Source organism: Dendropsophus ebraccatus, chromosome 9 (genome assembly GCF_027789765.1).
Source record: "Dendropsophus ebraccatus isolate aDenEbr1 chromosome 9, aDenEbr1.pat, whole genome shotgun sequence".
NCBI lineage: Eukaryota > Metazoa > Chordata > Amphibia > Anura > Hylidae > Dendropsophus > Dendropsophus ebraccatus.
This window is the reverse complement of record NC_091462.1, coordinates 73,548,332-73,575,658: the sequence shown is the minus strand read 5'-3', so window position 1 is coordinate 73,575,658 and position 27,327 is coordinate 73,548,332. Positions and strand designations below refer to the sequence as shown.

The 27,327-nt window shown below is 46.2% G+C and overlaps 1 protein-coding gene across 3 annotated transcripts; it reads left to right on the top strand.

Annotated features, from left to right (window-relative positions):
- The first annotated feature begins 1,147 nt into the window (after positions 1 to 1,147).
- On the top strand, positions 1,148 to 25,688 carry LOC138802186 (hemoglobin subunit beta-2-like). Of its 3 annotated transcripts, none has more exons than XM_069985367.1 (4): positions 1,148 to 1,166; positions 23,392 to 23,514; positions 24,429 to 24,651; positions 25,489 to 25,688. In XM_069985367.1, the coding sequence occupies exons 2-4, from the start codon at positions 23,423 to 23,425 to the stop codon at positions 25,618 to 25,620; spliced, it is 447 nt and encodes a 148-aa protein (XP_069841468.1). In that variant the 5' UTR covers positions 1,148 to 1,166; positions 23,392 to 23,422; the 3' UTR covers positions 25,621 to 25,688. The 3 variants fall into 3 exon arrangements, with proteins under 3 accessions (XP_069841468.1, XP_069841466.1, XP_069841467.1); XM_069985365.1 differs by lacking the exon at positions 1,148 to 1,166 and adding an exon at positions 1,179 to 1,206 and having other exon boundaries at positions 23,259 to 23,514; XM_069985366.1 differs by lacking the exon at positions 1,148 to 1,166 and adding an exon at positions 1,192 to 1,248.
- The last annotated feature ends 1,639 nt before the right edge of the window (positions 25,689 to 27,327 follow it).

Genomic DNA, 27,327 nt, shown 5'->3' with positions numbered 1-27,327 from the left:
CCAGGTTGCAGAAGTTCAAACTTCATCGTGCCCTGCTGACAGTTTATTATGGGAGTCGTAGTTTTGCAGCATGTGGCTCTTCAGGTTGCAGCACTACAACCCCCATCGTTTCCAACTGGCAGTTTATGATGAGAGTTGTAGTTTTTCAGCTGGGGAGTCAAAGATTGGAATACAATGATTAGACAATGACACAGTACAGTCCATTAATTATAGGGGGGCAGTACATGAGGTGGAGGCAGTGGTAGTGCATTAGAACATGGTGGCACATTAGAGTAATTGGATATAACGTTAGATATGACTTTCCCTGATCGGGTGAGATGGGGGGGCCCCAAGCTAACATTTTGCACCAGGGCCCATCAGCCTTTAGCTACGCCCCTGGTGTCCAGTGTCTATTTAGGGGTCTGGTCTGGTTGTACATTATTATATACTTAACCCCTTAATAACTGCCCTATCCAAATATATATCACATTTATATAAACCTTACCTACTATCTGCAGGGGTAGAGAACCTTGGCTCTTCAGTTGTTGCAGAGCTCCCATCATGTCTGGACAGCTAAAGTTTTACCTTTGACTGTCCATGTAGAATGGGGAGTTGTAGTTTTGCAACAGCTGGTGAGCCAAGGTTCCCTACGCCAATCTATAAAGCACCTGTATCTTTATATACAGCGACCATGATACAATAGTCATTTTTCTAAATTATTTCTATTTTGAATTTGGTTATGGAATACCTTACTGGAGGTACTACTGCTGCTGTCTCCACTGCATGGAGTTGATCAAACCTCTGGAAATCCTAGGTTCTATCAAACTCGAACATTCACGAACCTGCCGCATTAGATTGCTGATGCCTGCCTGGTCCGCGGACCGATAAGGCATCAGCAATCTAATGCGGCAGGTTCGTGAATGTTCGAGTTCGATCCAAAATAGATATTTCGGATGGTCTGCCACAAGCCTAAATAGGTATACTCTGGCCTAGGCTATGTTACAACCCGGGGTATAGTTCGAGTGCGATCGAACCTAGGATTTCCTGAGTTTCGATCAACTCTACTGCTGAGCGTACTTGTGCATTAGGAGACGGCACCATAGAATCACATTACATTGGGTGTCACACTGGAGATAGATCAAGAAGCTTTGCCTCCTAATTCACAGGAGACAACGGCGCCTCCACAGGTACGGACAGCAGGGAGCGAAGACAACAGCGCCTCCACAGGTACAGACAGCAGGGAGAGGAGACAACGGCGCCTTCATTAAGGTACTTAGGGACCAAACCAGGGTGAACCAGGAGGTCTCTAAGTAAGGGGGACAGAAGCCCACGCGTTCCGTCCACTAACTGGACTTTCTCAAGGGTCATAGGTTATTTGTTCGGAGAAAGGTAAGAGGCCTGCGGAGGTTTGACACAGCCACACTGCGGGGTCCCGATTGGAAAGTGACAGGAGCTGCTTCTGTCACTTACACTTAAGCTCAATTGCGACGTTTAAGGGGTTAATGACAGGCTTCAGCCTGTCATTAACAGTGGGGGCCCGGGTGCTGACTGTAGTCGGCCTCCACCTGCTATGAAGCACGCTCCGCTCTGGAGCACGCTTCATAGCACATCAACAACTTAGGACGTATGGGTACGCCTAGGGTCGTCTAGAGACCCTTACCTCCTAGGTCGTCTAGGGGTTAATCATACTCTGATACACAGCTGCTTCCTCTTGTTGGGAAATACAGTACAGTCCTCACATTGAACTGACAGCAGATGGCGCTCTCCCATCAGTGCATCATCTGCATTATTTTTGCAAGCTGGAGGAGCTTTGTATGGGCTATGCAAAATTTTACGGTTGTTGCGCAAAAAAAAAGTGCCTTGATACATCTTGCTTAATTTATTCCACAATTTATGCTTAAAGCTGGACATTTTTTGCAGACCATCTTTTTCTTCCCTTTTCCAAACAAGAAAAAACGGATTGAAAAACAGATCAAAACACATTTTTTTAGGGTACACAAAAACGCAGTCAACCACGTTTTTTGTGTACGCTAAAAAATGGATGCATTTTTTTCCTTTTTTTATAATGGAAGTTAATGGAAAAACTGATCAAAACGGGGCACGTCCTTTTTTTCACCCTTTTGCAAAAAACGAATGGGAAAAAAAAGAAAACCCTTAATAGGTGTTGCATAGATTTTTATAAAGTGCACAAAATCTCCTTATTAGCCAAAAAAAAACAAACTAAAATTTGTGCAAACTCAATGATAAATTAGATTTATCAAACATAGTGTAAAGTAGAACTGGTTCAGTTGCCCTTAGCTATTCCTCACAGACTCTTTGGAAAATGAAAGGTGGAATCTAATTGGTTGCTAGGGGCAACTGAGACACCCGTTGGGGGACCCTATGCGTTTTTTTTTTATTATTTATTTATTTAAAAAAAACCGCTTAGGGTCCCCCCTATTTTTATAACCAGCCGGGTTAAAAACCAAACGACAGCAGCCTGGTAACACCAGGGTGGGAAGAGCCATTGGTTTAGGCCCTCCCCAGCCTAAATCTTACCAGCCTGCTGCCGCCCGGTCCAGGAGCGCCAATTTTGACGCTCCGGGACCACTGGCACCCGGCTCTTCCCAGTACCCCTGGTGGCATTGGGTACTGGGGTAATAATGGGGGGTTAGTGTTAGCCATTTTATACCGGCTAACACTAGGCCCCAACTTAGTAATGGATTCCGTCTATTAGACGGCTTCCACTACTAAGTCTATAAAGTAAAGAAATAAAGACAAGACACAAGTTAAAAAAAAAATGTATTCAAATAAAAACACCCCCACACCCCTCATTGACCATTTTATTAAAAAAAAACATAAAAAAAAACGCTGGTCATCGTCGTAGTCCACGGAATCCGACGTAATCCCCAGGATACCGATATCTGAAAAACAAAAATGGAGAAACACACAAAAAACACACAGACAGGAGCACAACACCCATCATTGTGAGCGGTGTTGTGCACCTTACAGTATGCAGCATCTTTACAGATCGCTGCTTACAGTCTGGTCCCCAAGGGGTTAAGGGAGGATGTATTGCATCCCCCTTAACCCCTTGGGGGCCAGACTGATGTCAGACTGCACCCATCCCAGCAAGGAAGGGGTTAACTGACCCCCCCCTTCCTTGCTGGGAGGGGTGCAGTGCTGGGGAGGGGGTGGGGAGAGCTCTATACTCACCCCGATGTTGCACTGTGAAGTCACTGTGCTGCGGACCCGCTAATTATATGTGCGCTGAGCCGATCAGCCAATCAGCTGAGCGCACATATAATTCTAAATGTTTCTTCTAATAATGCTATTGTGATAACATAATTAGAAGAAACATTTGATGTTTTCATTAAAGTAAAGTGATGCTTAGTACAGAATGCTCTTTTGCCGGCAATATGAATTAACGGCTTATGGAGCTTCCTGTACTAATTAATATTTAATTAATAAAACACATTTTCGATGAAATAAATTCAGTTTCGTTGGTCAATAATTTAATTCTAACGAATCCATCATTGTGCAATTAAATATACTGTCAAAAAATAAATATATATATAAATATACATTTATTTATATATCTATTTATTTTAACAGTATATTTAATTGCAAAATGATGGATTCGTTAGAATTAAATTATTGACCAACGAAAGGGACTTTATTACAAAGAAAATGTGTTTTATTAATTTAATATATTAACTATTAGAGGCATCGGAATTCGGAATCATTTCATTCGGCTATTTTTGAAGTACTCTGTACAGACCGCCTGTCAATCCTCGGCCGCATGTCCAGCCGCAAACAATGGTCTTGTTCATTTTTTACGGGTCCGTTTACGATCGGGCCGTAGATTCATACATAGTGTGCACTGTGCAGCCGTATATCCTATACTTTCCAGCGTACGCATGAACCACCAAAAATACCGCCGCACAATTACAGCCGCAACTACAGCCGCACAGTTACATAGTCTGAACCTGGCCTTAATGTGTTTAGATTTTTAAGATTTACATCAGTAGCTTCTCACTTAAAGGGGTAGTGCGGCGCTCAGAAATTATTCACAGAATAACACACATTACAAAGTTATACAACTTTGTAATGTATGTTATGTCTGTGAATCCCCCCGTTCCCCGTGTCCCACCACCCCCACCCGTGTACCCGGAAGTGTGGTGCATTATACATTACCTGATCCCTGTCGAGGGCCGTCCGCCATCTTGTGCCAAACGTCATCTTCGGACGAACGGCCGAGTCACTGCCAGTCGCCCCCCTCCGCCGTGTCACAACTGTGCTCAGCCGCGATTGGCTGAGCACAGTTATGCTCAGCCAATCGCGGCTGAGCATCGGATGACGCTGCAGAGGGCGTCCGGCATTCGGGACAGTCGGAGCTGTTCGCGGTTCGCCCAAAGAAGACCTCCCTCGCTGAAGATCGGAGACGGGTGTCGGCACGTGACAGGTGAGTATAGCGCACCACACTTCCGGGTACACGGGTGGGGGTGGTGGGACACGGGGAAGGGGGCCATTCAAAGACATAACATACATTACAAAGTTGTATAACTTTGTAATGTGTGTTAGTCTGTGAATAATTCTTTACCGCCGTACTACCCCTTTAACGCAGCAAAGCTGAATCCTCAATAAAATGTTGAAAAATTAAGCAGTTCCTATATATCACTCAATGCTACTGATTTCATGGGGGTATAAAATGGCCAGAGGGGGTATAATTTGGCCTAGGCCAAAATATACCCCAGGGTATAATCTAGCCTAGGCCAAAATATACCCAGGGTATAATCTAGCCTAGGCCATTTTAACCCCGGGTATAGTCTGGGCTGGGGGTATACTCTGGCTTGTTACATCGGCATTACTCTTGCAATACCTCTTGGCAATCCCCCTCCCATATAGAATAGCCCCCCTGCATCCCCCCATATAGAATAGCCCCCCTGCATCCCCCTCCCATATAGAATAGCCGCCCCTGCATCCTCCTCCCATATAGAATAGCCCCCCTGCATCCCCCTCCCATATAGAATAGCCCCTCTGCATCCCCCCGTATAGAATAGCCCCTTTGCATCCCCCTCCCATATAGAATAGCCCCCCTGCATCCCCCCATATAGAATAGCCCCCCTGCATCCCCCTCCCATATAGAATAGCCCCTCTGCATCCCCCCGTATAGAATAGCCCCTTTGCATCCCCCTCCCATATAGAATAGCCCCCCCTCATCCCCCCATATAGAATAGCCCCCCTGCATCCCCCCATATAGAATAGCCCCCCTGCATCCCCCTCCTATATAGAATAGCCCCCCTGCAACCCCCTCCCATATAGAATAGCCCCCCTGCATCCCCCCATATAGAATAGCCCCCTACATCCCCCCATATAGAATTGCCCCCCTGCATCCCCCTCCTATATAGAATAGCCCCCCTGCACCCCCCCCCATTATAAAATAGCCCCCCCCTGCATGCCCTCCCTGTGTGGCCACATATGAAGGGGTTAAAAACAAACAAACAAAAAAAAACATTCTCACCTCACTTTCCAGCAGCTTCTTCCTCGGCCTGGATCTTTGGTCCACGGCGACGGCGGCCCCCCTGCCCCCCTGCATCCCCCTCCCATATAAAATAGCCCCCCGGCATCCCCCACCCATATAGAATAGTCCCCCTGCACCCCCCATATAGAATAGCCCCCCTGCATCCCCCCCATATAGAATAGCCCCCCTGCATCCCCCTCCCATATAGAATAGCCCCCTGCATCCCCCCATATAGAATAGCCCCCCTGCATCCCCCTACCATATAGAATAGCCCCCCTGCACCCCCTCCCATATAGAATAGCCCCCCTGCATCCCCCATATAGAATAGCCCCCCTGCATCCCCCCATATAGAATAGCCCCCCTGCATGCCCTCACTGTGTGGCCACATATGAAGGGGTTAAAAAAAAAACATTCTCACCTCACTTCGCTCCCCAGCAGCTTCTTACTCGGCCTGGATCTTCAGTCCACGGCGGCGGCCCCTCTCCTCTTTCTCCTCCAGGTCCTCAGCGGCGCGTCAGGAAAGTGACGTCACCGCTGGGGGCCTGGTGTAGGTGCCTGCAGACGTGCCTGCGCGCGGCCCCCTCCCGCCACCACAGCCCGTTCACCTCTGCCTGGCTGGCCCGCTCCTGACGTGCTCCTCCAATCAACGAGGGGTCGCTGCGGCCGGCCGCATCGGCCCCACGCTCCTGCTCCATGTTAATTGAATTGGAGGAGCACATCAGGAGCGGGCCGCCGCGGTGATTTTATTTTTTTTTTCATTATGCGGCACACGGACTGGTAATCTGGCCAGCCCAGCGGGCATTTGCCCGCCTTGCCAGATTACCAGTTCGGGCCTGCCTCTGATCCTGGATAAATAACAGCTACCTGCTCACTTCTATGCTGGCTATTTCGGTTTATACCTAGATCCCAGCTTCCCTGTGTCTACTCCTGTTATTTCCTAATTCCCTTTGACTGCTCGACTTGTTATCCGACCTACCACCTGACCTTTGACTATCCGATTTTATTGCTGATTTTGTACTGCGTTGTCCGTGTGGTTTTGATTTGGCTCATTTACCCTTCTCTATTGTGTTTGTCTGTCTATCCCGTTTTGTGTGTCACTTATACAGCATAGGGAACCCCTTTGTGGTTGTCCGTGGCCGCCTAGGGCCGACTGAGGCAGGTAGTGGGTGGGTTCAGTCTCAGGGTTCTTCTCGTGTCCGTACCATCCTGCCCTGACAGAATAGCCAGCCTAACTGTAGTTTTATTCGTTTTATACTGAGCCGCCCGTCCAGCTCCCAGATGAATTCACAGGGGACAGGAGAAAATTTTGTGCCTTCCGGGTGGGATGCAGGTTATTTTTTAGGTTACATCCCCGCTCCTCTGGAGATGAGACCCAGAAGGTAGGCATAGTCATGTCCCTTCTCCAAGGGCCACCCCAGGAATGGGCCTTCTCCTTATTACCTGACTCTCCTGAGTTACTCACAGTGGACCAGTTGTTTTTGACATTGGGGTTGCTTTACGATGACCCTGACAGTGCAGCCAAGGCTGTGCGTCAGCTGACGGGGTTGAGACAGGGCAGATGTCCAGTGGAGGAGTACTGTTCAGAGTTTAGGCAGTGGAGTGGCCTTTCCACTTGGAATGACTCTGCCCTCCTCTTTTAGTTCCGTGTGGGACTTAGTGACCGGTTAAAGGACATGTTAGTGGCTTATCCCACCCCTGAGTCTCTTGAAGAGAGTATGACACTAGCCATCCGAGTTGACCGACGTTTGGGGGACAGACAGCGGGAGAGGGGTACCCCAGACCATCCCAGAACCTCTTTGTCTCCTGTCTCCTACCCTAAACCTTCCCCTCCTGCCATACCCACACCAGAGGAGCCTATGCAGTTAGACTTCACTGATGCCAAGTTCAGACGAGCACTCTGCCTGCAGAACAACCTGTGTTTGCATGGTGGGAAAGCAGGACACAGAGTTCAGCAATGTCCTCCCAAGCTGGGACCACCTGCTGGAAAAACTTCAGCGCCTGAGAGACTATCGAGGGGGTCTCTCAGGCGTACAGTTAACCTTCACCCAGAAGAATAAATTACTGTTGCCAATTTCTCTTGTGTTGGGGGAGAAAAATGTTTCATGGTATGCCCAGATTGATTCTGGGTTCTCAGCTAATTTTGCTAATTTTAAGTTCTTTTCAGGTTTAGAAGTATGGCCCTTGCTGCTCAAGTGTCCAGTCAATGCCACTGGAGCAGACTCTGGGCAGACGGGGGGCTCAGAATCTTATCAGAATCAGGGAAGGTGTTGAGTGGAAGACCGCCTTTAATACCCTAGAGGTTCATTTGGAATACCTTGTCATGCCCTTTGGGTTATGTAATGCCCCGGCGGTCTTCCAACACTTTGTGAATGACATTGTCATGAATGTGCCTGTGCCAAACTCCGTGCGCCCCTTCGCTCGTGCTGCGCGCCTGAGATGGCACTGATATTCAGTGTTTTTGTATGTTTTGCGTGTCCTGAACCTTGTCTGAACACTGGCCTATTTCCTCTGGGTTTGTTCAGCCACACCCGCTTTGCCTGAGATACTCCTGGTCACTCCGGAGTTAACTCTGATGCTGGTGAGCTTGTCTCAGCCTGCTTCTGCCTCTGTTTAGCTCTGTGTTTATTCTGACTATTTTTGCCTTGTATTCTGACTATCCTTGTTTGCGGCCTGCTCCTGACCATATTGCCTGTTTATTGACCGTGCTTTTTGGATTGTGTTTTTGTACTGCGTTGCCCGATTGTTGTGACCCGGACTGTCGACCATTCTTTATTGTGTTTTGTCTGTCTGTCTTGTCTTTGTGTCCCACCTAGCCAGTACAGGGACCGCCGCCCAGTTGCCTGCCGCCATCTTAGGGCGGATTGCGGCAAGCAGGTAGGGAGAGTGGGCGGGGTTCAGCGTCAGGGCTCACTGTCTTGTATTGTCCTGCTGTCCGGTTCCTGACAGAATATCCGGCCTAATATATATACTGCCCCCCTCTGGTGCCATGGCTTTTGTGGAATATCTTGCTACCCGGGTGGAGGGGGTGTCAGGCCTTGTGGTTAAACTGGCCAACCAGATAACCCAGTTAATGGATTCTAACCTGGTTGCTAAGATGGAGGTGTTGTCTTGCCTGGTTGATGATCTTGCTAAACAGGTTCAAATTTTGTCTGCCAACCAGAATAATGCTTTGGTAGCGCCCCCAGTGGTGGAAAATCCTAGAAAACCGGTCATGTTGCTCCCTGATAGATTTTCTGGTGATATGGAAAAGTTTGAGTCCTTTAGGGGTGCTTGCATGTTGTTTTTTCGGATCAATCACTTCCCTTCTGAGCAGGAGAAGGTTGGTATTGTGGTCTCACTGCTTCATGGAGATCCTCAGGCTTGGGCTCTCAAAATCCCTCCTGAGGCAGAGGAATGGAGTAGCTTGGAGAATTTTTTTTTGTCCATGGGTACTGTATATGCTCAACGTGATGACAGGGCATTGGCAGAGAATAATCTACTCTCTCTCCGTCAGGGTAAGCGACCAGCAGAGGAATATTGTTCTGAATTTAGAAAATTTTGTGTGGTGACTACTTGGTGTGAACTGGCTTTAAAGCAGGGGTCTCAAACTCGCGGCCCTCCAGCTGTTGCAAAACTACAATTCCCATCATGCCTGGGACAGCCAAAGCAAGCTTTGGCTATCCCAGGCATGATGGTATTTGTAGTTTTGCAACAGCTGGAGGGCCGCGAGTTTGAGACCCCTGCTTTAAAGGCTTTCTTTAAGCAAGGATTGGCAGAGGGCATTAAAAATGCCTGGGTAGGTCACCCAGATCCACCAACCCTTAAAGAGACCATGGCTTTGGCCATTTCTATTGACCGCAGACTACGTGACAGAAAGAGGGCAAAAGCAAACTCTGACCTCTTCCAATCTTCCACTTCTCCTGTTCAAAAACCTATGCTCCCACCTGTTGTCTCAGAGGAGGAACCTATGCAGCTGGGAGTATTGAACGTCAGGACAAGACAAGAGTTTCGGAGACATAATGGGCTGTGCTTTTACTGCGGGAACAGTGGTCACTACATCAGCCATTGCCCCATACGTCCCCAGGGATCAGAACATCATCAGCGTCCAGGTGACTCCCAGGAAGGTCATCTGGGCGCACAGGTAACCATTGGTGAAATTGGCATAAATTGTTCCTCTGATAAACCTGCCATACGTGTACCTGATGTAAATGTCAATTGTGGTGATGATAACTCGGTCTGTAACTCATCTGTCTGTAACCCAGAGTCCTCCTCTGATGAGTGGGAGACGGATAATGACATTGATAGTGACATTGAAACCTGTGTGGTGAGAGGTAATTTTCCGCCTACACCTGATTTATCAAGTGAGGGTCCGGAGGCCCCTCATAAAAGGGGGGGTACTGTCATGAATGTGCCTGTGCCGAACTCCGTGCGCCCCTTGGCTCGTGCTGCGCGGCTGAGAAGACTGATATTCAGTGTTTTTGTATGTTTTGCGTGTCCTGAACCTTGTCTGAACACTGGCCTATTTCCTCTGGGTTTGTTCAGCCACACCCGCTTTGCCTGAGATACTCCTGGCCTCTCCGGAGTTAACTCTGATGCTGGTGAGCTTGTCTCAGCCTGCTTCTGCCTCTGTTTAGCTCTGTGTTTATTCTGACTATTTTTGCCTTGTATTCTGACTATCCCTGTTTGCTGCCTGCCCCTGACAATATTGCCTGTTTATTGACCGTGCTTTTTGGATTGTGTTTTTGTACTGCGTTGCCCGATTGTTGTTACCCGGACTGTCGACCATTCTTTATTGTGTTTTGTCTGTCTGTCTTGTCTTTGTGTCCCACCTAGCCAGTACAGGGACCGCCGCCCAGTTGCCTGCCGCCATCCTAGGGCGGATTGCGGCAAGCAGGTAGGGAGAGTGGGCGGGGTTCTGCGTCAGGGCTCACTGTCTTGTATTGTCCTGCTGTCCGGTTCCTGACAGACATTTTTTGTGAGCATTTAGGTCGGTTTCTTGTTGTTTATTTGGATGACATTTTGATACTTTCCCCCGATTAGGCTTCTCAGATATTGCATGTACGTACAGTAATGGAGCTTCTGAGACAAAATAGTCTGTGTGCCAAGTTATCGAAATGCCAGTTCGGTATTCAGGAGGTCTCGTTTCTGGGTTATTATATAACCCCAAACTTATTTGGGATTGATCCGCTTAAGGTTGTAGCCATTAAAAAATGGGAGCGACCCAATAACCTGAAGGCCCTGCAGAGGTTTTTGGGTTTCGCCAATTACTATAGGAAGTTCATCAAAGACTTCTCACTTGTAGCCAAACCCCTTACAAATTTAACTAGGAAGGGGGCGGACCTAGTAAACTGGACCTCAGAAGCTATCAAGGCATTCAATAAACTTCGGCAATGTTTTTCAGAGGCTCCAGTGCTAACTAAGCTGAATTTTGAGCATCCCTTCGGTGTGGAAGTGGACGCATGGGAGGTGGGGGTGGGAGCGGTTTTGTCTCAGGGGTCTAACACTCTTACCAACCTCCGTCCTGTTGCCTACTTTTCAAGGAAGTTTACCCACGCCGAATGTAATTACGATATTGGCAACAGAGAATTACTGACTATCAAAATGTCGTTCGGCACTTCCTTGAGGGTGCCAAACATAAAGGGGTAGTACTCACTGACCATAATAATCTGATGTACTTAGACAGTGCTAAACATCTCACCAAAGGTCAGACGAGGTGGGCCTTGTTCTTCTCTAGATTTAACATCGAGATCACATATCGGCCTAATTCCAAGAATGTCAGAGCTGACGCCCTGTCTCGCAGTTTCGACATCGAGAATTCTCCCAGGAATCAGCCCAATACGATTTTAAAACCTGGTGTTGTTGTGTCTGTCTTGCAGCCAGACTTGGTGACTCAGATTGCGGAGTCGCAGGTACTGGCACCCCGTAATACTCCAAATCTCCGGGTCTTGGAGGAGATTCATAGTTCACTGTTGGCTGGACACCCCGGGGTAGCAGGAACCAAGTATTTGCTCTCACGCCATTACTGGTGGCCAGCTTGGGCCCGGGACGTCAAATCTTTTGTGGAGGCTTGTGAGACTTGTGCTTGGTCAAAGGTTCCTCGTAGGCCACCTGAGGGTCTCTTACATCCTCTACCGGTCTCTACGAGACCTTGGACGCACATTTCTATGGATTTTATTACTGACCTGCCACTGTCTAAGGGTAAAACTGTAATTTGGGTGGTCGTGGATAGATTTTCAAAGATGTGCCACCTCATTTCACTGTGTAAATTACCTAATGCTCGAACTCTAGCCACACTGTTCATCAACCACATTCTGTGTCTGCATGGGATCCCTGAAAACATTGTTTCTGACAGAGGTGTTTAGTTTGTGGCTAGGCTCTGGAGAGTTTTGTGGCAGGCTGGGCACCTCTTTTTCCTTCTCGTCTGCCTTCCATCCTCAAACTAATGGGCAAACTGAGAGGATCAATCAGTCTTTAGTACAATTTCTGAGGTGTTTTGTGGCTGATGCTTAAGAGAGATGGAGGGATTTTATTTCACTAGCAGAATTTGCTCTTAATAATCATGTACAACGTTCCATTAAGATGTCGCCTTTTTTTGTAACTATGGTTTTAATCCCAGGTACTTGTCCACTCATTCCCCTGAATCTGTAAACCCCTCAGCTGAGGCTATATATTCTAAACTGTGCAGTGTGGGCCCAAGCTCATTAGAGCTTGGTTAAAGCCCAAGAGTCTTATCAAAAGCATGCTAATAAAAGACGTATATGTGGCCATCAATATGTACTAGGCGATAAGGTCTGGCTCTCGAACAAAAATATTAGATTAAGGGTGCAATCAGGAAAACTGGCGCCCAAATATATTGTTACCTTCAGATTGAAACTGCCTGCATCCCTCCGCATTCACAGTGTATTTCATAAGTCTCTTTTGAATAAATATGTGCCACCGGTGTCCCCGTCGCCTCCTCCTGCTCCGCTCATCATCCAGGGTGAATTGGAGTATGAGGTGGAGAAAATTTAAAACTCTCGTTGGGTACAGGGCTCATTACAGTATCTGGTCCACTGGAAGGGCTTCGGGCCAGAAGAATGTACGTGGGTTTCTGCCAAGGACAGGCATGCGCCCCGCCTGGTTCGGCGATACCATGTACTAAATCCTTCTAAGCCTGGTCCATTGGCTAAGGGTCCTGAGGCCCCTCATAATAGGGGGGGTACTGTCAGGAATGGGCAGTAGCCTGGTGTGAACTGGGCCTGGTTTTTTGTGACACCCAATTGCTTTTCATCCAGCAATGCAGGAGTTAATTTTTAAGGTCGGGTTCACATGTGAGTCACCGGCCGTTCTGTGACAGTGAAGAACAGCCGATGTCAGTGAAGTTCCTCCTGGCCAGTACTGCAGTACCGACCGGATGAAATTAATTTGTGCTGAATTGGGATGCGGGCGCATCCGTGCACACCCATATCCTAATTCACCATAGCACACAATGGAGAGTGCAGCCGGAGCTGCGCTCTCCATTGAGTGAGCTGTCAGTGTTGTGCAGCCGCTATTCAATGAATAGCGGCTGCACAAAACTGACACATCAGTTTTTTCTGCGGCTACTAGTGATCCCATCCGGAGTGTATACTATGTGTGTACACTCCAGCCGGGATTCCCTCTGACTGCAGTGCAACATGACTTTTCTATTAACCCCTTCAAGACTAAGCCTATTTGGGCCTTAATGACCAGGCTCATTTTTCAAAATCTGACCTGTCTTACTTTATGCGCTCATAGCTCAGTGATGCGTTAACGTATGCTAGCGATTCTGAGATAGTTTTTTTGTCACATATGGCACTTTATATTAGTGGCAAAATTTGGTCACTACTTTGTGTGTTTTTTGTGAAAAACATCAAAATATCATGAAAAATTTAAAAAATTAGCATTTTATGAACTTTGAAATTCTCTGCTTCTAAAAAAAAGAAAGTCGTATCACATAAATTAGTTACTAAGTCACATTACCGATATGTCCTCTTTATTTTGGCTTCATTTCATAAACATTTACTTTTTTAGGGTGTTACGGGGCTTAGAAATTTATCAGCAAATTACCACATTTTTGTGAAAGTTTCCAAAACTGATTTTTTTAGGGACCAGTTCTTTTTTTAAGTTGATTTAGGAGGCTTGTATACTGGAAACCCCCATAAGTGACACCATTTTGGAAACTACACACCTTAAAGAAATAATCTTGGGGTATAATGAGCATTCTAACCCTACAGGGGCTGGAGGAAAGTATTCACAATTAGGCCGTAAAAAAATGAAAAATTAAAATTTTCCAATAATATATACTTTTAGATTAAAATTTCTTATTTTCAAAAGGAACATGAGAGAAAAACCACCCCAAAATTTGTAACGCAGGTTCTCATGAGTACAACGGTACCCCATATGTGAAGGGAGCGCCAATTAGCTTTTCCAATGCAGATTGTGCTGAAGAAGTTTCTGAGCACCAGGTGCGTTTGCAGCGCCCCTGGAGTGTCAGCACTTTTTGGAAAGTACACCCCTCAAAGAATTCATCTTGGGGTAGGATGAGCATTTTGACCCCACAGGTATTAGAGGAAAGTACTCAAAATTAGACCGTAAAAATGAAAAACTCAAATGAAAAATTTTTTCCAATAATATGTTCGTTTAGTTTAAAATTTCTCCATTTCACGAGGAACAAGAGAAAAAAATTACCCCAAAATTTTTAACGCAGGTTCTCCTGAGTAGAAAGGTACCCCATATGTGGGCATAAACCACTGTATGGGCACACAGCGGGGCCCAGAAGGAAGGGAGCGCCAATTAGCTTTTTCAATGCAGATTTTGCTGTAGAAGTTTCTGAGTGCCAGGTGCGTTTGCAGAGCCCCTGTAGTGCCAGCAGAAAGAAAAAAACCCATAAGTCACCCCATTTTGTAAAGTGCACCCCTCAGAGAATTCATCTTGGGGTAAGATGAGCATTTTGACACCACAGGTATTAGAGGAAAGTATTCAAAATTAGACAGTAAAAATGAAAAACTCGAATTTTTCCAATAATATGTTCGTTTAGTTAGAAATTTCTCAATTTCACAAGGAACAAGGAAAAAAAGTACCCCAAAATTTATAACGCAGGTTCTCCTGAGTAGAACGGTACCCAATATGTGAGCATAAACCACTGTATGGGCACACAGGGGGGCTCAGAAGGAAGGGAGCGCCAATTAGCCTTTTCAATGCAGATTTTGCTGAAGACTTTTCTGAGCGCCAGGTGCGTTTGTAGTGCCCCTGTAGTACCAGCGAAGTAAAATCTTCCCATAAGTCACCCCATTTTGGAAAGTGCACCCCTCAGAAAATTCATCTTGGGGTGTGGTGACCATTTTGACCCCACAGGTATTAGAGGAAAGTATTCAAAAGTAGACAGTAAAGATGAAAAACGTGAATTTTTCCAATAATATATTCCTTTAGTTTGAAATTTCTCAATTTCTTGAGGAACAGGAGAGAAAGTTCACTGCAAAATCTGTAACGCAGGTTCTCCTGAGTAGACCAGTACCCCATATGTGGGCATAAACCACTGTATGGGCACGCAGCAGGCCTCAGAAGGGAAGGAGCGCCAATTAGCATTTTCAGTGCAGATTTTTCTGAAGAAGTTTTTGAGCGCCAGGTGCGTTTGCAGTGCCCCTGTAGTGCCAGTGGAGTGAACCCCCCCCCATAAGTCATCCCATTTTGGAAAGTGCACCCCTTAAAGAATTCATCTTGGTGTGTGGTGAGCATTTTGACCCAGCAGGTATTGGAGGAAAGTATTCAAAATTGGCCAGTAAAAATGAAAAACTCGAATTTTTCCAATAATATGTTCATTTAGTTTAAAATTTCTAAATTTCACAAGGAACAGTAAAAAAAAATGTACCCCAAAATCTGTAAAGCAGGTTCTCCTGAGTAGAACGGTACCCCATATGTGGGTATAAACCACTGTATAGGCACACAGCGGGGCTCAGAAGGGAAGAAGCGCCAATTTGCTGGAGCAAAACCGCAGCTAGTAACAGTTATTAGAATAGCGTAGTTACTAAAATACAATAAAAAAAATTAGATTACAGGTAACGTGGGGTGGTTATGAACAGTCTGGGGTGGTTCAGGGTAATCTGGAGGTGGTTCTGGGCAACCTGGGGTGCTTACGGGTAATCTGGGGTGGATACGGACAACCTGGGGTGGTTACGGGTAATCTGGGGTGGATAGGGTGAACATGGGGTGGTCACAGGCAACCTGGGGTGGTTACGGGCAACGTGGGGTGGATGCGGACAACCTGCTGTGGTTACAGACAACCTGGGGTGATTACAGACAACCTGGGGTGGTTACAGGTAATCTGGGGTGGATACGGTCAACATGGGGTGGTCACGGGCAACCTGGGGTGATTAGGGGCAATGTGGGGTGGATACGGACAACCTGCTGTGGTTACAGACAATCTGGGGTGGTTACGGGTAATCTGTGGTGAATACGGTCAACATGGGGTGGTTACGGGCAATGTGGGGTGGATACGGACAACCTGCTGTGGTTACAGACAAACAGGGGTGGTTACGGGTAATCTGGGGTGAATACGGTCAACATGGGGTGGTCACGGGCAACCTGGGGTGGTTGCGGCAACCTGGGGTGGTTACAGGCAACCTGGGGTGATTACAGGCAACCTGGGGTGGTTAAAGGCAACCTGGGGTGGTTACGGGCAACGTGACGTGGATAGGGACAACCTGATGTGGTTACAGACAACCTGGGGTGGTTACAGACAACCAGGGGTGGTTACAGGTAATCTGGGGTGGATACGGTCAACATGGGGTGGTCACGGGCAACTTGGGGTGGTTACCGGCAATGTGGGATGGATTCGGACAACCTGCTGTGGTTACAGACAACCTGGGGTGGTTACGGGTAATCTGGGGTGAATACGGTCAACATGGGGTGGATACGGACAACCCGCTGTGGTTACAGACAACCTGGGGTGGTTACAGGTAATCTGGGGTGGATACGGTCAACATGGGGTGGTCACGGGCAATCTGGGGTGGTTGCGGCAACCTGGGGTGCTTGCAGGCAACCTGGGGTGGTTACAGGCAACCTGGGGTGATTACAGGCAACCTTGGGTGGTTATAGGCAACCTGGGGTGGTTACAGGCAACGTGACGTGGATACGGACAACCTGCTGTAGTTAAAGACAACCTGGGGTGGTAACAGGCAATCTAGGGTGGTTACAGGCAACCTGCTGTGGTTACGGTAAACATGGGGTGGTTATGGGAAACGTGGAGTGGTTATGGGCAACGTGGGGTGGTTACGGACAATCTGGGGAGGTTACAGGCAATGTGGGGTGGATACGGACAACCTGCTGGTGTTACAGACAACCTGGAGTGGTTACGGGTAATCTGGGGTGGATACGGTCAACATGCGGTGGTCACGGGCAACCTGGGGTGGTTACAGGCAACCTGGGGTGGTTACAGGCAACCTGGGGTGATTACAGGCAACCTGGGGTGATTACAGGCAACCTGGTGTGGTTATGGGCAACGTGACGTGGATATGGACAACCTGCTGTGGTTACAGACAACCTGCTGTGGTTACAGACAACCTGACAACCTGGGGTGGTTACAGACAACCTGGGGTGGTTACAGGTAATCTGGGGTGGATACGGTCAACATGGGGTGGTCACGGGCAACCTGGGGTGGTTACGGGCAATGTGGGGTGGATACGGACAACCTGCTGTGGTTACAGACAACCTGGGGTGGTTACGGGTAATCTGGGGTGGATACGGTCAACATGGGGTGGTCACGGGCAACCTGGGGTGGTTACGGGCAATGTGGGGTGGATACGGACAACCTACTGTGGTTACAGACAACCTGGAGTGGTTACGGGTTATCTGGGGTGAATACAGTCAACATGGGGTGGTTACGGGCAATGTGGGGTGGATCTGGACAACCTGCTGTGGTTATAGACAACCTGGGGTGGTAACGGGTAATCCAGGGTGGATACGGTCAACATGGGGTGGTCACGGGCAACCTGGGGTGGTTGCGGCAACCTGGGGTGGTTACAGGCAACCTGGAATGGTTACAGGCAACCTGGGGTGGTTACAGGCAACCTGGTGTGGTTATGGGCAATGTGACGTGGATATGGACAACCTGCTGTGGTTACAGACAACCTGGGGTGGTTACAGACAACCTGGGGTGGTTACAGGTAATCTGGGGTGGTCACGGGCAACATGGGGTGGTCACGGGCAACATGGGGTGGTTACGGGCAATGTGGGGTGGATACGGACAACCTGCTGTGGTTACAGACAACCTGGGGTGGTTACGGGTAATCTGGAGTGAATACGGTCAACATGGGGTGGTTACAGGCAATGTGGGGTGGATACGGACAACCTACTGTGGTTACAGACAACCTGGGGTGGTTACAGGTAATCTGGGGTGGATACGGTCAACATGGGGTGGTCACAGGCAACCTGGGGTGGTTGCGGCAACCTGGGGTGGTTACAGGCAACCTGGGGTGATTACAGGCAACCTGGGGTGGTTACGGGCAACGTGACGTGGATACGGACAACCTGCTGTGGTTACAGACAACCTGGGGTGGTTACGGGTAATCTGGGGTGAATACGGTCAACATGGTGTGGTTACGGGCAATGTGGGGTGGATACGGACAACCTGCTGTGGTTACAGACAACCTGGGGTGGTTACGGGTAATCTGGGGTGGATACGGTCAACATGGGGTGGTCACGGGCAACCTGGAGTGGTTGCGGAAACCTGGGGTGGTTACAGGCAACCTGGGGTGATTACAGGCAACCTGGGGTGGTTACATGCAACGTGACGTGGATACGGACAACCTGCTGTGGTTACAGACAACCTGGGGTGGTTACAGGCAATCTAGGGTGGTTACGGACAACATGACCTGGATACGAACAACCGGCTGTGGTTAAAGACAACCTGGGGTGGTTACAGGCAATTTAGGGTGGTTACAGGCAACCTGCTGTGGTTACGGTAAACATGGGGTGGTTACGGACAATCTGGGGTGGTTACGGGCAATGTGGGGTGGATATGGACAACCTGCTGTGGTTACAGACAACCTGCGGTGGTTACGGGTAATTATGCAGTTATTACTATAATAAAAAGTGTGTGTTTTATTTTTTTGTATGTTTGTCACTTTTTGTACTTTGCACATTCATTTTCACTGTATTACTATTATTACTGTGATCTTTTCTATCACAGTAATCATAGTTCAGTGACAAGAGACCAAATTGGTCTCTGTCACTTTAAATTCTGAGTTGGCTGGTTCTGACGCGCATGCGCACATCAGAACCAGCCAGGACACCGAAGAGGAAGTAGCTCCAGGATCAGGTAACGTATAAGGGGAAGGGGGGGGGGGGGGTGACTGGGGGATGGGGTGACTGGGGGGGGGGCGACTTGGGGGACGGACCCTGGCACTTTTTATCCCCTGTCACCAATCATTGATGGTGACAGGGGATAAAAAGTGCATCCCTGCACTGGGAACAGGCGATCAGCGGTATATAGTATATACCGCCGATCGCCTGTTCCGGGACCCCAAAGGGGGAGTCCCCGATCACTGCCCCATGCTCTCCGCTACCTCCAGTGGCGGAGAGCATGGGGCTTTCCATCATTTTTACATTTCCATCGCTGTGAACGGACTTTGTCTGTTCACAGCGATTGTGGCGGCCATCTTGGATCCGATGGCCGCCGGGGTAGGGGGGTTAGTGACTGCCCTACTAGGGAGGGGCTGATCTGGGGTCTGATTGACGTATTTCATCTCCCCCCGCCGTGGATTCACGGTGGGGGGAGATGAAATGCAGTACAGCGCCGGCCCATTAGTGACCGCCGTATCAGCGGTCACTAAGGGGTTAACTGCCGGGAATCGGGCACGGCCCGGATCTCGGCAGTTGCCCGGCTATCACTGACAGCCGGGCCCCGCCGGGGATGACAGGAGTGCAGCTCCTGCGCCCCTGTCATCCCGTGGACGTACCGGCACGTTTATCAGCAGGAACTACATGCAGATTTGGACGTGCCGGTACGTCCATATGCGGCAAGGGGTTAATGACGGCCGTTGTTGCAAATCGACAACAATGGCCGTGATTAATAGAAATGTTACATTGTGTAAACAGCTTTATTTAGGGACGGTTTTGGAGACTTATACATGTAATGATTAGATTGCTTATACCAACCTGAGGCAGACTCTATGGGGGACATGTATTATGTGGTGTAGGTGCTATTTTGTGCCCTAAATTTGCCAGATGCGCATACATTTTTGCACAAACATACACTTTTTAAAAATATTTTAATCACATCGGGCCCCTATGTGTTGCTTGCCTTAGACAAGCAGGAAGGGAGGCGCCCGCACACAGAGGGGGCGCGGCTTTTGCGTGTGACACATTAAACACGCACACACCCCTTTCCGAAAAGGTATCAGTGAAACCTTTTACTGCGAGACAGTATTGTGCAAAGATTATGGGTAGTTTCTTGGCTTTCCACTGGTTAGTTTCTCAAAAAATATTCTTTTACCTTAAAGGGGTAGTGCGGCGGTAAACAATTATTCACAGAATAACACACATTACAAAGTTATACAACTTTGTAATGTATATTATGTCTGTGAATGGCCCCCTTCCCCGTGTCCCACCACCCCCACCCGTGTACCCGGAAGTGTGGTGCGCTATACATACCTGTCACGTGCCGACTCGTCTCAGATCTTCAGTCTGCGAAGCCGTCTTCGGACGGCCGGGCCGAATCCCTCCGAGCGTCCTGAGTGCCGGACTGTCATCAGCTGCTCAGCCGCGATTGGCTGAGCCAAACTGTGCTCAGCCAATCGCGGCTGAGCATCTGATGACGCTGAGAGTGTCGGCCGCCCTCTTCAGCTTCATCAGATGCTCAGCCGCGATTGGCTGAGCACAGTTTGGCTCAGCCAATCGCGGCTGAGCAGCTGATGACAGTCCGGCACTCAGGACGCTCGGAGGGATTCGGCCCGGCCGTCCGAAGACGGCTTCGCAGACTGAAGATCGGAGACGAGTCGGCACGTGACAGGTATGTATAGCGCACCACACTTCCGGGTACACGGGTGGGGGTGGTGGGACACGGGAAGGGGGCTATTCACAGACATAACATACATTACTTTGTAATGTGTGTTATTCTGTGAATAATTGTTTACCGCCGCACTACACCTTTAAAGTTTACTACAGTGAAACCTTGAATTACAGGTAACTTGGTTTAAGAGCATTTTGCAAGAGAAGTGTTTTGCTCTGTAAATTAGCAAGATTTCTTCATACTGGCTCCTCTGTGTCCCCATGCTAATACTGTACTGAGTAGAAAGCCCTGTCATTTCACCCCAAAGAATCAGAAGCCTTCCAGCTTTCCTCCGGGGTCATCACCTGTTCTTGCAAAAATGTAATGTCACACTGCCAGCTACAGTTAGTGAATGCAGTGTGTTACTATTCACAAGTGGCCCCAATTGCAACCTATTGGTGTGCAACACGACTAGAGATGAGTGAGTATACTTGTTCTAGTACACTATTCGCTCAAATATCGGGGTGCTCAAAGTACTCAATACTCTAAGAAGCACTGCATGGTATGCTTGCTTCCCAAAATGTCCGGTGGCTTAAATGAGCAGGGAAGGGGCTTGCACATCCTGCTATGCTGCAGCTATGTTGGCTGCTCGTCTAGAAGAGATTGGCCAGCCACATGGGATGAACTGGGTGTATATAGAACCAAGTCACCTAATCCTTGATTCACTTGTGTTCTGTTAGCTGACAGGATGAGCTGCTAGAGCAGGGCTTAGGGCCCTCTTCACCCCTTTGGGAAGCATTAGACTGGGCGGCCATAGGTACTAAGCAGTATAGGTAATGATATACAGCGAGTAAATAGTGGATTCTAATGGTGCGTTTACACAGAGAGATTTATCTGACAGATTTTGGAAGCCAAAGCCAGGAACAGACTATAAACAGGGAACAGGTCATAAAGGAAAGATTGAGTTTTCTCCTCTTTCCAAATCCGTTCCTGGCTTTGGCTTCCAAAATCTGTCAAATAAATCTCTGTGTAAACGCACCATTAGGGTCCATTTACACAGAAAGATTATCTGACAGATTATCTGCCAAAGATTTAAAGCCAAAACCAGAAACAGACTATAAACAGAGATCAGGTCATAAAGGAAAGTCTGAGATTCCTCCTCTTTTCAAATCCATTCCTGGCTTTGGCTTCAAATCTTTGGCAGATAATCTGTCAGATAATCTTTCTGTGTAAATGGGCCCTTACGGTATACTTTTTGGTAGGTTTAGATTCTCTGTATTATCGAACACTTTGCATCAAAGCACCTTATATACGTTCCATCTAAAATCCTATGCTAGGGTTGGTATACTGATATTTGTATGGTGCCTGCAATTTACATATGTTCCTTGGCTTCTAAGTGTATGCCATTATCAGTTTGGTTCTTCCGTTTTATCACATATGATGTGTATTTTATCTAAATTAAGATTTAAAAATTAAGATTAAATTAATTGAATTAATTTCATTTGGGTTGCAGCTTGTTTCTTTTTTGTAGGTTTGATATGTGTTTCTTGGCTGGTAGGCCCCATGCTTAGCCCGAGTAACACTTACTGCATTGGTGCAATATGCTTTGTTTTGAGAGCTGTACCTTAGTATTATATATATATATATATATATATATATATATATATATTATATAGGATGTATAGGTGGGCGACAAACTAACAAACACCCAAAAGACTTTTTCAAGACTTATAATCTCACAGTGTGAGAGCCCCAAAAAAAGGTCATATATACAATATACCAGTATTACACAGTACAGTATACTGATACCGATAGTGGTAAAATATAGTGGTACTGGTATATAGCTAGTATACGCAGTTGTATACTATGCTACAGTTTGTGTTACTAGAATATGCAGTAGGCGTACTAGCATTAATCTACAACTACCCAACAGTGCTTTTTAGGACTAGTGATATGCCTGTATGACACAGAAAAAAGCATCTGACATACAGTATAGTATACTAGTATTAGATAGTCTATTCAGTCTGATAGTGGATCAGTATACAGCTAGTACAGCTAATACAGCAGCCATGGAGTCTTAGATGCATCCATGCATGCTCACCCTGCTAGTCCTGTTCCATTTCTGCAGTGTTTCCATCACTTTCTGAGGTTTTTAGGTAGACCAGACACCCTCCCCTCTGCCAAGTAGGAGCTCCTAAAAAATTCTCTAATCTCCCATTGACTTTAATGGGGTTCGTTACTTGATCAAACATCCGAATATTGAAAAAAACCTTGGCATAAATAACAAGCGTTCTGGTATTTTAGTGCTTAATCATCTCTAAACACCACCCACTGCAGTTCAACATGATGATGTTAGGATGCAGGACCTTGCTGCAACCAATGTTGCCGTTTAGCCCTAGCCTAAAGCCTGTTTACAAAAAAGTGAAATTAAACATATGAGAAGCCACAGTGATTTAATGAGTTTTCTCATTATATACAGGACTGCTAAGCACTTATGTAGTCTAAGAGGACCAACACAAGATAAATTGTGTGATAATCTGATCCCAACTATTACTGGTCACCTGTCATCATATTAACAGAATAAAATCTTTTTTATCTGACTTTTAACTGGACTCTCACAAGTGAATTCATTTCGTTTCGCATTTACAATTTTATCTGTTAAGCAGCTGTTCATTTCTTATCTATTGTTAACTTATGCAATGAAACATTTGTGTATGATCAGCACAAGCAGAGACAGACTAACAAATTCATGTACATATGAATAAGTCATGATATTAAATAGCAATGTCAGTCATATCATTTCCTTATCAGTACAGGCTGGGGTGATAGAGTTGAAACAATAAGGTGACACAGCATAGTTCCTGTTTAGGCGTGACATACTAAGCACCCTATAAATCATACTTGGAAAACAGGGTTTCTTAGAGCCCTCTACTTCTTACAATAGAAGCACTAGCTACTCACCTCTAACCGTCACCATGGTTAACTGGACAGCTGAAGAAAAGGCCGCCATCACCTCCGTGTGGTCCAAGGTCAATGTGGAGCAGGATGGACATGAAGCTCTCTCCAGGTAATGGGAAAACTCATCAGTTCCTTTTTTATAGCTAGATATGTTAAAGCATTTTTTTGTCTTTTATTGCCACTTGCCAAATGTTCTCCTTCTCTATCTTTCAAAAGTATTGGCAAAGTTATACTAACACACTATAGCAAAGATCTACCTCCTATTTATATACAATAATATATACTCTCACTTTTATTTTTCATGGTTTTATTATATAAGAGTTGGCAATAATATAAATCTTGCTTTGGAACATCAGATCCATGTCTGAACTACTTTAAAGAGTCTATAGGTTCTATCACCTATTTTCTTACCAATGACTTCATTACACTTTGGAATAGTTCAGACATGCTATTACAATGTCACAATACACATTACAGTTTCACAATAATAAAGACTTAAAGTTTTCATCTACCACAAGTTTTTTTTTTTTTTTAACTCTATGAAAACCAATTATTCATTTAAGCTTAGTACACATGTCCATTGTCCATTTCACAGCTGCCTTTTTGAACAGACAAAACATTGCAATTTTATGCAAATCATGATAGTTAAAAAGCAGCTGTAAAATGGAACATTGTAGGAACATAACCTAAATCAATAAAATTTTATCTATTATTCTTGCTGCATTAATATGTTCCAAACTATTAGCTGTAATATGTAGATAGACACGCAACATATTTAGTGCATAGCGCTAAGATGGCAGCATGCTGAGTCTTTATAATTCCATAAAATGGGCAGTCTGTATACCATCATGTGGTACCTGCTTCTAGGCAGGAAAAGGTGCCTGTATAAAAGTACGGTACAGTAGGATATGGATGCTGTGTTGTAGATCTGTAAGATGTGGTTATGTGCATAAACCCTTGCCCTTTTGACTCCTACATCATGACATGTGGCTGTATTATAATGTTGTTTTTTTCTCCTAACAGGCTTCTGATTGTATACCCCTGGACTCAGAGGTATTTCAGCAGCTTCGGAAACCTGTCCAACCCAACTGCAATTGCTGGAAATGCCAAGGTCCAGGCCCATGGAAAGAAGGTCCTGTCAGCCATTGGTGACACCCTCGGCCACCTGGATAACGTGAAGGCTTCTCTGCATACCCTCAGTGACATCCATGCTTTCAAGCTGCATGTGGATCCTGAAAACTTCAGGGTAAGAGACATGTTCCTTTTTATGGATTTTGAACGTTTTAGCCACACAGGATTATTGAGGTTGTCAAAACATAACAATTTACACAGTTATAAGGCCCTCTTACATGGGCCCATTATTGGGCAAATAAGTGTTCCTAGCAATGCTTATTCCTGATAATCGGCAGTGTAAAAGCGATCAACCAATGAACAACAGGCAAACACTTGTTCACTGGCTGATAAGGGATAATAATATGATCAGTGGGGGTCTGACCTCTAGGACCCTCACCGATCCTTAGAACAGGGACTCAAGTCTCCCATCACAATAGAGTGGAATGATGTGTATGTGCATTTATTCTCTATGGGAGCTGCAGGGATAGCCGAATGCACTTGGTAACAAGCTAAGATGGAATTACCTCTTTAACACATAAAGGTTTATGGCTGTAAATAAAAAAATCATTATTTAACTATACACTACATTGTTTAAGCTTTGGGGTACACAGCACATAACTAGAGATGAGCGAACCGGGTTCGGGTTCGAGTCAATCCGAACCCGAACGTTCGGTATTTGATTAGCGGAGGCTGCAGATTTTGGATAAAGCTCTAAGGTTGTCTGGAAAACATGGATACAGCCAATGACTATATCCATGTTTTCCAGATAGCCTTAGGGCTTTATCCAAGTTCAGCAGCCACCACTAATCAAATGCCGAAAGTTCAGGTTCGGATCGACTCGAGCATGCTCGAGGTTCGCTAATCTCTACACATAACCCATATAATATATTTATAGTCATATGGATATGGGTCTTGTTCAAATCAACCTGATGCAACTAAACTAACCACAATTGTATTACTCTATCTACAGCGTTTTGGAGAGGTTCTGATCGTCGTCTTTGCTGCCAAGCTTGGAACTGCCTTCAGTCCCCAGGTTCAGCATGCATGGGAGAAATTCTTTGCCGTCTTGGTTGATGGTCTTAGCCACAGCTACCACAGCTAAACTGGTGCACAAAAAAACACATCTTCAACTATGGAAGTGGGTTATTGTGTATAGAATGTATTCAATAAAAAGCATCTCTTCATAAAATAAAAATGTCTTGTGGTTATTCAGAGAAGGTAACAACGCATTGTATAGACTATTAAATACATTATCACCTGATCCTTTAAAGATGTAAAAACTGCCTGCTTTCTTACACAAACAGCATTACTCTGGTGCATAGGCCTTGTTAGTTATTGCAGCTCAATCCTAGTGACTTGGATGGGACTAGGTTGTAATTAGAGATGAGGGAACCGGGTTTGGGTTCGAGTCCATCTGAACCCGATTGTTCGGCATTTGATTAGTGGTGGCTGCTGAACTTGGATAAAGCTCTAAGGTTGTCTGGAAAACATGGATACAGCCAATGACTATATCCATGATTTCCACATAGCCTTAGGGCTTTATCCAACTTCAGCAGCCACCGCTAATCAAATGCCGAAAGTTCGGGTTCGGATGGACTCGAGCATGCTCCAGGTTCGCTCATCTCTAGTTGTAATGCCATGAACAAGAGTGTTGCTGTGCATAGAATCAATCATTCATAGTTTTCTATTCTTAAGTTCTTTAAAGGGGTTTCCCAAATACTTGGATAGGGGACAGGTAAGAGATTGCAGGGGTCTGAGTTACTTGACCAACCCCCACCCCCAACAATCTCCTTGCCCCCCCCCCCTTTGTATTGAATAAAGAAGTGGGTCAGTCTGTGACCCGCAGCTCCATTTATTATCTATGGAGCTGCCGGAGAGAGCCGAGTGTACTCCATAGCTCCATAAAGAATTGCAGGCGGCACAGATGTTAGACCCCCAGCTTACTCTTACTTGTTCCCTATCCTGTAAGTTTTAATGAGAAAACCCCTTTAAACTATATTCTGGTACATAGATCACTGAAAACATTGCAAATAGTTACATACACCACAAGCATTACACAGTTCCTTTATACTACTTGCCAGATCTCTACTGCTTTCTACTATTGCTTTCTTCTCTGCCGTACATTATCCTGCTTCCCAACTACTTTCCGGTTCTTTTGTTCCTCTTATCCACAGCCTAACACTAGGATTGGGTGCAGGCTGCTCCTCACCATACCACTCCACTGCAGTGCACAGTTCATTGCTTTCCTACTGCAGCGACCTACATCAGGTTTCTAAGCCAATCCAGTTAGTAAAACAATCTCATTATGTGTGAATACCAATACAAACAAATTTACAAAGGAAAAGAAGGGAGGATAAAAAGGGCGCTTTCTTGAGGTGGTAGTAGTATCACAAAAATATAACCTTCACATGGCAGACACATATACTGTAGGTGTATTCTTACTTGGTAATATAGTGTCGGCCCATAGACTGCCTGCCTTCTACTACATACCTCCCCTTGACAGGGGCCACAGGGGGAATCAATGTTATTCATTTTGTTTATCAGTAGTATAATGTTATGTTTCAGCCTTTATTTAACCCAGACTACTGGATTATAAGGAAGTATATTTTATCCCCATTCTGCAAACTTTTCGGGCCTGGAGGGGGTTATCAAAGTTATCGCTATTTATATTTAGCTCATAATAAATTAGTCTTGCTTCTCAAGCCCAGCTACATGATGGCCACATAGTAACGTATATAGTACCATGCACATTTTTAAAGTATTGCAAGGTAAAATGTGGTACTTGTAAAATGACATGATTATGTGGGCG

Bases quoted from the DNA above. Each gene is read 5' to 3' on its own strand.
- LOC138802186 (XM_069985367.1), top strand. From the start codon at position 23,423: ATGGTTAACTGGACAGCTGAAGAAAAGGCCGCCATCACCTCCGTGTGG. The intron at 23,515-24,428 runs GTAATGGGAAAA...TTCTCCTAACAG, and splicing joins GGACATGAAGCTCTCTCCAG to GCTTCTGATTGTATACCCCT. The intron at 24,652-25,488 runs GTAAGAGACATG...CTCTATCTACAG, and splicing joins TGGATCCTGAAAACTTCAGG to CGTTTTGGAGAGGTTCTGAT.